At 41.0% G+C, this 14,765-nt stretch overlaps 1 protein-coding gene across 12 annotated transcripts in view; it reads right to left on the bottom strand.

The window, feature by feature from the left end:
- The window catches only part of LOC131981495 (protocadherin alpha-C2-like), a 131,910-nt gene that overhangs the window by 50,043 nt on the left and 67,102 nt on the right, over positions 1-14,765 (bottom strand). The window contains exon 1 of one of the 12 annotated variants that reach the window (XM_059345796.1): positions 11,377-14,288. The exons of 8 other annotated variants lie outside the window; for them this stretch is intronic. In XM_059345796.1, the coding sequence (XP_059201779.1) occupies positions 11,377-13,755 (2,379 nt within the window). In that variant the 5' untranslated portion in view covers positions 13,756-14,288. Of the gene's footprint in view, positions 1-944; positions 3,443-4,716; positions 7,368-8,153; positions 10,615-11,376; positions 14,289-14,765 lie in introns of those variants that run through there. 3 more of the 12 variants (XM_059345800.1, XM_059345803.1, XM_059345797.1) reach the window with 3 other exon arrangements.

The following is a 14,765-nucleotide window of genomic DNA, read 5'->3' as shown; positions in this document are numbered from 1 at the left end:
ACTTCCATGGTCTCATGCGACATCATGTGGTGAATGATAGGCAAGGAAATACAGTCCAGCATAAAACAGAGTCCAATAATTCAAAATATCATGACTTGCAAACAATATCTGGTTTAGGCTCATATGTAAACAATATTTAAAAAAATGGAAAGTGTGAGAATTTAGAATCGATGGAGAAGCTAAATATTTTCGTGGCAGACAGCTATTGTAAAGGGCAAATCATGAAATATATCAAGGGACAAAATTAATTCTAACGTAATATCAGAGTGTAATTACAATAGTTGTATGTACCATATTGAGCCATAAATTAAATAAACTACTTTGATTCAGAAGGATTTTACAGAACTTGCATATTAGTAACACGAAGTTGGGCACCACGGACAGCGCCTTTTTACTGCGTTCAATATCAGGAGGATGTTGGATCACAGCAGAACGACGAGGTTTCAAGCTCAGCAATCTATTGAACCCATTCGACAAGACAAGCTTGAATCATTAAATCGCCAAATAAATTCTATCACAATACTTTTTTTAACAAGAATGGCACAAAACAAAGTTCAGCACCACGGAGAGCTCTATGTATATACCTGGAATAAACAAGTTCGATGTCCATCTATAAAACACGAGCTGAAAAAATTGAAAATTGAAGCTGGTTATTTTGGCACAGATCAGTTTAGGCAGAGAACAAGTGGCACGTGTGTTGAACAGGAAATAAGTTATGTTAAATAGATCTTCAGCAAGTAGTGAAAGTTTATATTGGTTTCTGTGAAAACAAGCGAAATTAATGTGGGGTAGTACTTTGTTGTTTCACGAACTGAATACCGTTTTACGTATGTACGTTTTTTAATAAAAATATTGTAAATATTGAGACCTGCAATGAGGGAATGCAAATATATTTTTTATGATACCATTGGTACGTTTTCAAGCATTCAGCACACAGGGCCTACCTTTTCTTTGTTGGGTAAAGTCTGAGTTCTGGTAAAAGTATCTCCTCCGTTAATACTGATCAACTCCGCATCTGCAGGCGGAAACGGTGCGGGGAAAACCACTACGTCACTCTTCAGCGTGTCTGAGCTGAAACACACGTCATACTGCTGAGTAGACTTGGAGTAAGACCAGCTCCCGTCAGGGTGGGTGGTGATCATTGGGGCGCTGTACCTGCTGAAACTGCCGTCTGTCCTGTGGCATTTGACAGCTATTAAACTGATGAGGCTCAGCAGAAAGATGACTGACACCGACACTATGGCGATCAGCAGATACAGGTTCAAATCAGAGAAGCTGTCCTCCTTTATGGTCACATGTCTGAACTGAGTCTGGATGTCAGCTGTGCTTTCAACCACCACCACATCAATAGACACAGTAGCTGACAGGGAGGGTTCTCCGTTATCAGAAACCAAGACCACCAAGGGGTGAGTTTTCAGGTCATTGTCACTCATTCTCCTCTTAGTCCTGATTTCTCCGGTGCTGGTTCCGATCCGGAAGAGGTTGTTTCCTTTGGGCTCAGAGAGGTGATAAGAAAGCAGCGCATTGTATCCAGAGTCTGCGTCTACAGCCCTGATCTTTGCCACAAAGTATCCCGCTTCAGCAGAATAGGGGATGCTCTCACTGTTAACGGAGCCGTGCTCAGAATAGGGCGCGAGGATTGTTGGGTTGTTGTCATTTTCATCCAGAATTAAAACATTTACAGTCACGTTGCTGCTGAGCGGAGGAACACCAGAGTCTGTGGCCTGAACTTTAAACTGAAACGTTTTTAACTCCTCATAGTTAAAAGACTGCAGGCTGACTATATCTCCAGTCTCTGAGTTTATATTTAAGATTGATGAAATGGGAATGTTTTTTGGATAGCCGTCTAACAATGTGTAAGTTAATCTTGAATTACTATCCACATCAGGATCAAACGCCTTTATTGTATAAATAACAGAGCCTATGGGACTATTTTCTTTCACATAAACATTAATCACAGGCTCCGTGAATCGAGGGGCGTTATCATTGACATCAGAAACATGAACAGTAATGATCCTGTTACTGGACAGAGGTGGACTTCCCTCATCTGTGGCTGTAATAGTGACATTGTAAAGAGAAGTGTTTTCTCTGTCCAGTGGTCCATCTACTACTAATGAATAGTCATTTTTATAGTTGGACTTCAGTTTAAACGGAACAGAACCAACTACCTTACAGTTAGTTACACCATTGTTTCCTCCATCTTTATCACTCACTGTAACCAAAGCAACTATTGTCCCCAGTTCTGCATCTTCTTTTACTGGCGTCATCAGTGACGTCACAGATATTTCAGGGGCATTGTCATTCACATCAATTATCTCTATCAGCAGTTTAGCATGTGCACTACGTGGAGTGGGGCCTTGATCCATAGCTTGTACTCTAACTTCATAAGCAGCCGTCTCTTCATAATCTAGTGTGCCCTTCACAGTGATTTCACCTGTTTCTGGATTTAGATCAAACATATTGGATGGATCAGTATTTCCTCGTTTGATAAAGGAATATAAGATCTTACTGTTTATGCCCTCGTCTAAATCTGTTGCATTTAAATTAATGACTCGTGTTCCTGGAATCGCATTTTCACTGACACGCGCCTTATACAGAGATTTACTAAATATCGGCGTATTGTCATTTACATCTATAACATTAACAGTTAACTGCAATGTTCCCGATCTAGCAGGTTTTCCTCCATCTACAGCTGTCAAGAGGAGTGTGATAACTGGCTGTTTCTCTCTGTCTAAAGCTTTCTGCAAAACTAACTCAGCAGACACACCGTGTTCTCCACCGCTCTGCACATCAAGAGAGAAATGTTCATTTTGGCTTAGCTTGTAAGTCTTTACTGTGTTGCCTCCCATGTCCGCATCTTCCGCTATTGGTAGAAAAAATCGCTCTCCCAGTGACAACGATTCTGAGATATTAAATAAATGCGATTTTTCAATGAAAACAGGCGAGTTGTCATTTATATCTAAAACATTTACTTCAATTCGATGTGCACTCATTGGATTGTTTAGAACAGCCTGTATTTTCAAGGAGCATTTTACCGTATTTGGACAAAACTCTTCTCTGTCTATTCTGTCGTCAACAAAGAGGTTTCCGGTGCGCAAATTCACATTGAAATATTTCTTCTTGTATCCTGATACAATATGTAGGTCTCTATTTTCCAGATCTTGCACGTTGAGGTTTAAATCCTTTGCGATATTCCCCACCACGGTGCCTTTGTTCACCTCTTCGGAGATGGAGTAAGATATCTGAGAGACAGACCAGTCACAAAGACACAGCAGCGCAACAATATGGATCCAGGCGTGTTCATTTTGTCGTCGCACATACATCCTTGGTGCAATAAAAGTGCTGAACCGAGTCAATCATAAATCCCCGTACAGATAATTCCTTCCGAGGAAACTGCTCTGTCTAAGCTCCAGCCTTTCTCCTCGCAACACAACCGAGTGCCTCCGAGGTTATAATGGCCGATGACGATTTCATTTTTACCATCCACGGAGGAGGAGTTTTAGATAAAAAGTAACATTTCAATCTGTGGTCTCCAGCGACATCATGTGGTGAATGATGGGTAAGGTTGTATTATTCTTGATCATATCGAGTTTCAAATAGAGTTCACAAATACTGTTGTTAGGGGCTTCAAATACAGCCCAACCTCATAATGACTGACCTCAAATCATGGGCAAATTTAACCATATATATGCATTAATACCAATGATTAGGATTTAAAACATTAAGTTAGATATTCAGAGTGCTACAACTATTCATTGATAGACATTTCCAAAGCTAGAGCAGTAAACTCAAAAGTCAGTGTCCGTGTATCCAAAAAATAAATAATGACGATAAGATTAACTTATGGAATTGCAAGACAAGATAAAGTCCTTGAGTAAACAACCATAATAATAGTAATGTGTTAATGATAGTAATACCCAAAAAGGTACTTCCTTTATAGTAAAACAGCACAGACACCATATGTTAAAATTCTGATTTCAGCACCACGGAGAGTGCCATTTCATAACATGTTAAATTTCAAAGAGATATCTTCAGACAAGTGTTACAATTGAGAGCAGAATAACAGTGGCACCAAACATCATTAAGTTCAGCACCATGATAAGTGCTATATATCAATACAATTAAGGAGCTGCTGAGGGTACTGTGGCATATGCTGTTGAGATTTTTCCTAATGGAACAAAGGAGCGGGTTCATGGCAAAGTTGCTTTGAAATCCAAAGTTGTGAAAACACAATTTTGCCACAAACTTCAAAAGCAGCATTGACTTCATATTCATCCACCCTTGCATGAAAGTATGTTCAGCACCATGGCCAGCGCTGTTTAAACTCAGACAAAACTGCTACCTAGTCAGCATCCCCACAAGAGATATTTTAAAGAGATTCTTCGCCACATTGCCCACTAAGACCATTAAAACAGCTCGGCTATTCCAGTATTTCCGAGACTAAATAGTTGTGGAAAATAGTAGTCGAAACTACATTCTGTTTGTAGTGTTCTGATAGAGAGGTTTAGGCTAAAGACAAGAGTAAACAATATGGGCAAAATTCTGACAGTACTACAAGTTCAAGCAGAATTGACTTCATATTCATCCACACTTGCACAACATGGTGTATCAAAGTACTTTGCACCAATGAGAAGCAAAATAATACAATTGCATTTCAGATAAAGCTGTTTTATCCATTATGAATTACTGATACATTAATTGCAAACTATAGCCTACCTTTTCTTTGTTAGGTAAAGTCTGAGTTCTGGTAAAAGTGTCTCCTCCGTTAATACTGATCAGCTCAGCGTCTACAGGCGGAAACGGTGCGGGGAAAACCACTACGTCACTCTTCAGTGTGTCTGAGCTGAAACACACGTCATACTGCTGAGTAGACTTGGAGTAAGACCAGCTCCCGTCAGGGTGGGTGGTGATCATTGGGGCGCTGTACCTGCTGAAACTGCCGTCTGTCCTGTGGCATTTGACAGCTATTAAACTGATGAGGCTCAGCAGAAAGATGACTGACACCGACACTATGGCGATCAGCAGATACAGGTTCAAATCAGAGAAGCTGTCCTCCTTTATGGGCACATGTCTGAACTGAGTCTGGATGTCAGCTGTGCTTTCAACCACCACCACATCAATAGACACAGTAGCTGACAGGGAGGGTTCTCCGTTATCAGAAACCAAGACCACCAAGGGGTGAGTTTTCAGGTCATTGTCACTCATTCTCCTCTTAGTCCTGATTTCTCCGGTGCTGGTTCCGATCCGGAAGAGGTTGTTTCCTTTGGGCTCAGAGAGGTGATAAGAAAGCAGCGCATTGTATCCAGAGTCTGCGTCTACAGCCCTGATCTTTGCCACAAAGTATCCCGCTTCAGCAGAATAGGGGATGCTCTCACTGTTAACGGAGCCGTGCTCAGAATAGGGCGCGAGGATTGTTGGGTTGTTGTCATTTTCATCCAGAATTAAAACGTTGACAGTCACGTTGCTGCTGAGCGGAGGAACACCAGAGTCTGTGGCCTGAACTTTAAACTGAAACGTTTTTAACTCCTCATAGTTAAAAGACTGCAGGCTGACTATATCTCCTGTCTCTGAGTTTATATTTAAGATTGATGAAATGGGAATGTTTTTTGGATAGCCGTCTAACAATGTGTAAGTTAATCTTGAATTACTATCCACATCAGGATCAAATGCCTTTATTGTATAAATAACAGAGCCTATGGGACTATTTTCTTTCACATAAACATTAATCACAGGCTCCGTGAATCGAGGGGCGTTATCATTGACATCAGAAACATGAACAGTAATGATCCTGTTACTGGACAGAGGTGGACTTCCCTCATCTGTGGCTGTAATAGTGACATTATAAAGAGAAGTGTTTTCTCTGTCCAGTGGTCCATCTACTACTAATGAATAGTCATTTTTGTAGTTGGACTTCAGTTTAAACGGAACAGAACCAACTACCTTACAGTTAGTTACACCATTGTTACCTCCATCTTTATCACTCACTGTAACCAAAGCAACTATTGTCCCCAGTTCTGCATCTTCTTTTACTGGGGTCATGAGTGACGTCACAGATAGTTCAGGGGCATTGTCATTCACATCAATTATCTCTATCAGCAGTTTAGCATGTGCACTACGAGGAGAGGTGCCTTGATCCATAGCTTGTACTCTAACTTCATAAGCAGGCGTCTCTTCATAATCTAGTGTGCCCTTCACAGTGATTTCACCTGTTTCTGGATTTAGATCAAACATATTGGATGGATCAGAATTTCCTCGTTTGATCAGTGAATACAGGATCTTACTGTTCATGCCCTCGTCTAAATCTGTTGCATTTAACTTGATTACCACTGTTCCGCTTGAAGTATTTTCACGCACGCGTACTTTATACAGCGATTTGCTAAAAATTGGTGTATTATCATTCGCATCGACAACATTTACATTTATCTGTAATGTACCCGTTCTCGCAGGTTTTCCCCCATCCATAGCGGTCAGAGTCAGTTTAAGAATAGGCTGTTTTTCTCGATCTAAAGCTTTCTGCAACACTAACTCCGCAGACACACCGTGTTCTCCACCGCTCTGCACATCAAGAGAGAAATATTCATTTTGGCTCAGCTTGTAGCTCTTCACTGTGTTGCTGCCTATGTCCGCGTCTTCTGCTATTGGGAGAAGATACCGTTCTCCAGGTGACATTGATTCGGATATGTTTAACGAATATGCCGGTTCAAGGAATTCTGGAGAATTATCATTTATGTCTAAAACACTGACCTCAATGCGGTGTACATTCATCGGATTGCTTAAAACAGCCTGTATTCTTAGGGAGCATTGTGCCGTGTTCGGACAAAGCTCCTCTCTGTCTATCCTCTCATCAACAAAGAGGCTCCCGGTCCGCAAATTAACGTCAAAATATTTCTTACTGTATCCCGAAACAATACGTAGATCCCTGTCTTCTAGATCCTGTACATTCAAGTTCAAATCCTTTGCAATATTCCCCACTACGGTGCCTTTGTTCACCTCCTCGGAAATGGAGTAAGATAACTGCGAAGCAGACCGGTCACAAAAACACAGCAGTACAACAATACGAATCCAAGCATAGTCCTCATTCCCCATCGTTGTACAATAGATACTGAATCCTGATGATCATGTATTTCCAATAGAAGAAAATATCCGTCAAAAACACGATTCTCGAGTAGCAGCAGCAGCAGCCCCTCTCCCCACAATCCCAGTGTCTTTCTTAACTGATGGTCAATGACGGTTTTAGGTTTCCCGTGCAGGGAGGAGTTCTACACATATTATAATTATCATATCTGTGGTCTCCAGCGACATCATGTGGTCAGTGTCGGATAATTCAAGGTATATGTCAGTTACAGTTATGTGTTATCCCTATTATTTTCTATAACATAAAAATATGTCATATTTCAATCGTTGGCACATAAATTAACTTCAGTATATAAAAGCAGTAACCAATCGTTGTTTTTGACATAAATTCATGTCCTTTCTCTAATGCAAATGTGTAAACTTCAGGAGCCGTCCCATAGTATGACAGTGTACCAGTGATGCAGACTATCCTGACAAAAAATTCAAGAGAATTAGAGTTTAGGGAATTTCAAGTACATGTAACTTGCATAGAATAATAATCAAAAGCAACAGTCAACCAACAAATGCATTAAATAATACACATATTATACTGTAATTACTCAACTCTATTTATTTAAACTTAAACAATGTATATTGTTTACCAATAGATGGATCCCGATAGTTTGCAAAATTCATAAGTTTCACGGACTCATTTCAGGACCACGGAGAGCGCTGAACAGGCTATAAACGACATGATGGGTGTAGAGCCAGCACTATCAATCAGTCCTTTTTTCGCAGGCAATCTCAGTACCTAAAATAGACTAAAATATACCAAAGGAAATGGGTGCCCTGTCTTTAAAGTATTGCAACATTGGTAGCTGAATTCCATCGCTGATCGCAATTTCTGTTTGTTCCTTTTTTAACCACAATATGTGCTCACGTGAACGTCTGAAATCGCATTTAAATTGGGAGCTATTGCTACCACTTTTACTCAGGTTCTGTTGATTTATGCACAACTACACTTAAATCGTATAGCAACATTTGTAAATCATTGCAATTTAAAACTAAAAGCACAATCCTGAACATTGTAGAACACATACCTTTTCTTTGTTGGGTAATGTTTGAGTTCTGGTAAAAGTATCTCCCCCGTTAATACTGATCAGCTCCGCGTCTGCAGGCGGAAACGGTGCGGGGAAAACCACTACGTCACTCTTCAGTGTGTCTGAACTGAAACACACGTCATACTGCTGAGTAGCCTTGGAGTAAGACCAGCTCCCGTCAGGGTGGGTGGTGATCATTGGGGCGCTGTACCTGCTGAAACTGCCGTCTGTCCTGTGGCATTTGACAGCTATTAAACTGATGAGGCTCAGCAGAAAGATGACTGACACCGACACTATGGCGATCAGCAGATACAGGTTCAAATCAGAGAAGCTGTCCTCCTTTATGGGCACATGTCTGAACTGAGTCTGGATGTCAGCTGTGCTTTCAACCACCACCACATCAATAGACACAGTAGCTGACAGGGAGGGTTCTCCGTTATCAGAAACCAAGACCACCAAGGGGTGAGTTTTCAGGTCATTGTCACTCATTCTCCTCTTAGTCCTGATTTCTCCGGTGCTGGTTCCGATCCGGAAGAGGTTGTTTCCTTTGGGCTCAGAGAGGTGATAAGAAAGCAGCGCATTGTATCCAGAGTCTGCGTCTACAGCCCTGATCTTTGCCACAAAGTATCCCGCTTCAGCAGAATAGGGGATGCTCTCACTGTTAACGGAGCCGTGCTCAGAATAGGGCGCGAGGATTGTTGGGTTGTTGTCATTTTCATCCAGAATTAAAACGTTCACAGTTACGTTGCTGCTGAGCGGAGGAACACCAGAGTCTGTGGCTTGAACTTTAAACTGAAAAGTGTTTAACTCCTCATAGTTAAAAGACTGCAGACTGATTATATCTCCTGTCTCTGAGTTTATATTTACAAATGTTAAAACTGGAAAACCTTTCGGATAATTATCCATTAATGAATAAGTCAATTTAGCATTCTCATTTTCATCTGCATCATGTGCAGTTGCTCTTGTAATAATTTCCCCCACTTTACTATTCTCTTTAACGTGAATATTGATATTGGTTTCTGGGAAACGTGGCGCGTTGTCATTAATATCAGAAATGTGCACAGTGATCACAGCAGTGCTAGAAAGAGGCGGATTGCCGTCATCGGTAGCAGTAATGGTTACATTGTACTGTGATACAGTCTCTCTGTCAAGAAGACCGTCAACTACCAAAGAGTAATAGTTTTTGTAATTTGACTTTAATGCAAAGGGGACTGAGTCTTTAATTTTACACACGGTGAGGCCATTTTGCCCTCCATCTTTATCAGTCACAGTCACCAAAGCAACAACTGTTTCAATTTCAGCACTTTCCTTTACTGGACTCATTAGCGAAGTTACAGAGATTTCTGGTGCATTGTCATTGATATCGACAACCTCTACCAGCACTTTAGAATAACCACTGCGAGGGGAAGCGCCTTGGTCTGTTGCTCTGACTCTTAATTCATATGCATTACTCTCCTCATAATCCAAATTATCCTTCACAATGATTTCACCGCTTTCAGGACTAACAATGAATTTTTCAGGAGAGTTCACATTTCCTCTGTTCATGAAAAAATATCTGATGTCTGAATGTGGACCTTCGTCTAAATCAGTTGCATTTAGTCTCAATATAGTCGTCCCTTTTGGTGCATTTTCGCTGACTTTTACTTTATAAAGCGGCTTGCTAAACGATGGCGTGTTATCATTTACATCTATTACATTGACAAGAATCTGCATAGTACCAGACCTTACAGGTTTTCCGCCGTCGACAGCGGTTAACGTTAGTTTAATAGTGGGTTGTTTCTCTCTGTCTAAAGCCTTCTGCAGCACTAGCTCAGCGGAGGCACTGTCTGCCCCGCTGCTCACATCTATGGAGAAATGCTCGTTCGGACTTAACTTGTAGGATTTCACTGAATTACTGCCAGTGTCTGCATCCTGAGCTGTTGGGAGCGGATACCTTTCTCCCGTTGAAGACGACTCGGAGATATTAAACACATGGGTTTGCTCGAGGAATGATGGTGCGTTGTCATTGATGTCGAGAATATTGACCTCAATGCGATATATATTCATAGGATGGCTCAGTAGTCCCTCTATGTTTAAGGAACACTTGGGGAGATTCGGACAAAGCTCTTCACGGTCTATCCTTTCGTTAACAACCAAAGCTCCTGTTCTTAAATTAGCCTCGAAGTAATTCTTACTGTATCCCGATACAATCCGAAATCCCCGTTCCTCCAGCTGCTGTGTATGAATGTTTAAATCCTTTCCCAGATTCCCCACCACTGTGCCTTTGTCCACCTCCTCGGAAACGGAGTAAGAAATCTGAGCTGCAGACCAGTCAGATAAACAAAGAAGAATGGCGTACAACATCCATCCGGCCTCTATCTGATGTTGACGACTCATCCTTTTGTTTAGATGAAAAAATCAGTCAAACATCCTTCATGCAAATAAACGGGAAAATCCACAAGACAAGGGAGCTCGATCATTTACTGAGCAAAATACCAGGCGAAATGGTTTACTAACCCAGCCCCTACAATACGTACAGGGTGTTTTTTTTTTTCAACAGACAGCGGAGGAGGAGTTTTTGCTCATTAATGGACACAATTGAATGTGTGGTCTCGAGCGACATCTTGTGTTCCCTTTTTATATAACAGTGTGCTCATGACCAACCACTTCTCATGGGTCTTTTTTTTAAAGGATATACTAGAAAAACAGGATCGATGACCGTATTCCGTGAACCATTATGTTTGTCGCATAAACAAAACAGTAACAACAGAGAAAGAAGATAAAGAGAAACTGAATAAACCAGTGTATAATGCTATGTCTGAAACAGAACCTCGACCTGTATTAAATTGGATCCAGTACAAGGCATGGTATTATAATTCTCAAACCACATTGTTACATGTTTTCCCCCTCTATAAAAACAATGTTTGGTTTTTTAATAGTTCTGCAGTTTTCAAAATGTATATGCCGACCGATAAGATATGATATGTGTAATACCAGTTAGCCATAAGTATATGAAGTCAACCATGGGCCGAAAACTGAGGCAGGCAGAGATATCAGCACCACGGAGAGCGCCTTTCACGTCAACCAGGATCGGTATACCTAAAACTGTATACAATCTATCAGAATATTGCCAGAGTTGATAATACTTCGTATGACGAATTTACCTTCACTTAAAAAAAGCTATGGCTGTAGATGGAAGACAAAATATGCACTGATTATAGGGTTAATTCTTTATGTATCTTACCTTCTCTTTGTTAGGTAAAGTCTGAGTTCTGGTAAAAGTGTCTCCTCCATTTATACTGATAAGTTCCGCATCTGCAGGCGGAAACGGTGCGGGGAAAACCACTACGTCACTCTTCAGCGTGTCTGAGCTGAAACACACGTCATACTGCTGAGTAGCCTTGGAGTAAGACCAGCTCCCGTCAGGGTGGGTGGTGATCATTGGGGCGCTGTACCTGCTGAAACTGCCGTCTGTCCTGTGGCATTTGACAGCTATTAAACTGATGAGGCTCAGCAGAAAGATGACTGACACCGACACTATGGCGATCAGCAGATACAGGTTCAAATCAGAGAAGCTGTCCTCCTTTATGGGCACATGTCTGAACTGAGTCTGGATGTCAGCTGTGCTTTCAACCACCACCACATCAATAGACACAGTAGCTGACAGGGAGGGTTCTCCGTTATCAGAAACCAAGACCACCAAGGGGTGAGTTTTCAGGTCATTGTCACTCATTCTCCTCTTAGTCCTGATTTCTCCGGTGCTGGTTCCGATCCGGAAGAGGTTGTTTCCTTTGGGCTCAGAGAGGTGATAAGAAAGCAGCGCATTGTATCCAGAGTCTGCGTCTACAGCCCTGATCTTTGCCACAAAGTATCCCGCTTCAGCAGAATAGGGGATGCTCTCACTGTTAACGGAGCCGTGCTCAGAATAGGGCGCGAGGATTGTTGGGTTGTTGTCATTTTCATCCAGAATTAAAACATTTACAGTCACGTTGCTGCTGAGCGGAGGAACACCAGAGTCTGTGGCCTGAACTTTAAACTGAAACGTTTTTAGCTCCTCATAGTTAAAAGACTGCAGGTTGATTATATCTCCAGTCTCTGAGTTGATGTTGACCATTGAGGCTATCTGTGTGGTTTTGGGTGAACTGTTTATTAAGTGGTAGGTTGCTTTTGCGTTTTCATTCAAATCTGAATCTAATGTCGTTAGTACATGAATAGTTGTACCAATCGGGCTATTTTCTTTCACATAAACATTAATCTGAGGTTCCAGGAAACGAGGAGGATTGTCATTAACGTCGGAAACTTGAACCGAAATGACGCTTGTGCTCGACAGAGAGGGAGTCCCTTCATCTGTAGCTGTTATTGATACATTATACTGAGAAACAGTTTCTCTGTCAAGAAGCCCGTCAACCAACAAAGAGTAATAGTTTTTATAGTTAGACTTTAATTTAAACGGCACAGAACCTGTAATTTTACAGTTTGTCATACCATTTTTGCCTCCATCTTTATCAGTGATAGTCACCATAGCAACAGCTGTGCCTATTTCAGCGTCCTCTTTCACTGGACTCATCAGTGATGAAACCGAGATTTCTGGAGCATTGTCATTGACATCGATCACTTCGACTAAAACCTTGCCATGCGCAAAGCGAGGGGGAGTGCCTTTATCTCGTGCTTGAACACGAATCTCATATGCTTGATTTTCCTCATAATCAATACTACCTTTTACGGTAATTTCCCCAGTGTTGTCATTAAGGGCAAATTTATTATCAGGGTTTAAACGTCCTCTTTCTGTGAAAGAGTAAACAATTTGACCGTTGACACCGTCATCTAAATCAGTAGCTGTTAGTGTCAATAACGTTGTGCCAATATTAGTATTTTCAGCTACCTGTACCTTATAAAGAGATTTACTGAACATGGGTGAATTGTCATTTACATCCAGTACATTAACATGTATCTGTAAAGTCCCTGTTTTGGGAGGTTTCCCTCCATCTATCGCAGTCAGTGTGAGTTCAATAACAGCCTGCTTTTCTCGATCTAATGCTTTCTGTAGCACTAACTCAGCAGACACACTCTGGTCTCCAATGTTCTGTATATCTAAAGAGAAATGCTCATTCGGGTTTAATTTGTAAGTCTTCACCGAGTTAGCACCTACATCTGCATCATGAGCTATCGGTAGTGGATGCCTTTCTCCGACATATGAAGACTCATACATATCAATTGTAGTTATTTCTTCTTGAAAAGACGGAGCGTTATCATTAATGTCATTAATAACAACTTCAATTCGATGGAGGCTGCGAGGATTACTCAATATGGCCTCTATATTTAAAGAGCACTTTACCGTGTTGGGACAAAGCTCCTCTCGATCTATCCTCTCGCTAACGAAAAGTACTCCAGATTCATGATTAATGTCGAAATACCGTTTTTTATACCCAGAGGTAATCTGAAGACCACTCGAAGGGAGTTGTTGCACATTGAGATTTAAATCCTTAGCGAGATTTCCCACAGCTGTCCCTTTATCCACCTCCTCTGAAATTGAATAGGATATCTGAGCCACGGACCAGTCGCAGAGACAAAGCAGGATGAAAAACAGACCCCCGATATTATCCCATTGTTCCCGAGCAGCCATCGCTGTTGAGGCAAAAGCGATAAAAAAAATCCGAGTTTCTTCCTTGTGGTTTCTCCACGATAAGTGGAAAACAGCTTTTTATGTATCCATTCTCACACGGCGTCCTCTCTCTTTAGGGCTTCACTCGTCTGTACGCTATTTTCACAAAGCACTGCCAGATGATGACGTTACCTCAGCGTCATAAACTAAGGAGGAGTTACTGAACCGTGAACACCAGATTTTGCGTGGTCTCCAGCGACATCTCGTGACACTTTTATAAACATGAAGACGGCCCAAAATAAAGGAAATGTTTGATACAGTAAACATTATTAATGAGAACATCTATGCTGAATAAACTACTAAAATGTATGGGTTGGATTTGGAATACTTTGGCTCAACGATGAAATAATAAATAATTCTTCTTAGAGAAATATGTAGTCTGAAAAAAATGGGCTTGCGTTTCATTGTGATAACGTGTATTTATGTTTTTTGAACTGGCCTTTGTCTGTATTTAGTTAATCACCACTAAAATATAAAATATAATCTTTCAACCAAAAATCCAAATCATCAGCACCACGGACAGCACCCAAAACCTCAATACAGAGAAAAGAAACACAAGTTTCCTTTCAGCACCGTGGACAGCGGCCCAAAGCATTTTTTCAATGTGGTACAGGATCAATGCGCCAAAAAAAACAGTGGGAAGATACAAACTATTGTACTTAAACTACCATTAATTCATCTGCCAACTTTGTAGTCCGTAAAAGTGCCATCAAACCAGTTAAAATCAAGTTTGACATCGCCGAAATAATAGGTATGTCTCCCAGTTGTGCCTCATTTAAAGGTCTTAACAGTGATCTAGCTGCAGATTATATTATTTTTAGATTAAGGCGAAAAAGAATTAGAAATAAATGCTAATTATTTTCCGGTTTTTGAACAAACACTTCAATAATGGGCAGTCAGGAGGCCTGACTATTATTTTTTTTTTCAACATATTTGTATCTCCTATATGAAACACAAGACATAATGTTACC

This window comes from Centropristis striata, chromosome 12 (assembly GCF_030273125.1).
Source record: "Centropristis striata isolate RG_2023a ecotype Rhode Island chromosome 12, C.striata_1.0, whole genome shotgun sequence".
Classification (NCBI taxonomy): Eukaryota; Metazoa; Chordata; class Actinopteri; order Perciformes; family Serranidae; genus Centropristis; species Centropristis striata.
The sequence above is the reverse complement of the archived record's forward strand: the minus strand, read 5'-3'. Positions and strand labels throughout refer to the sequence as shown.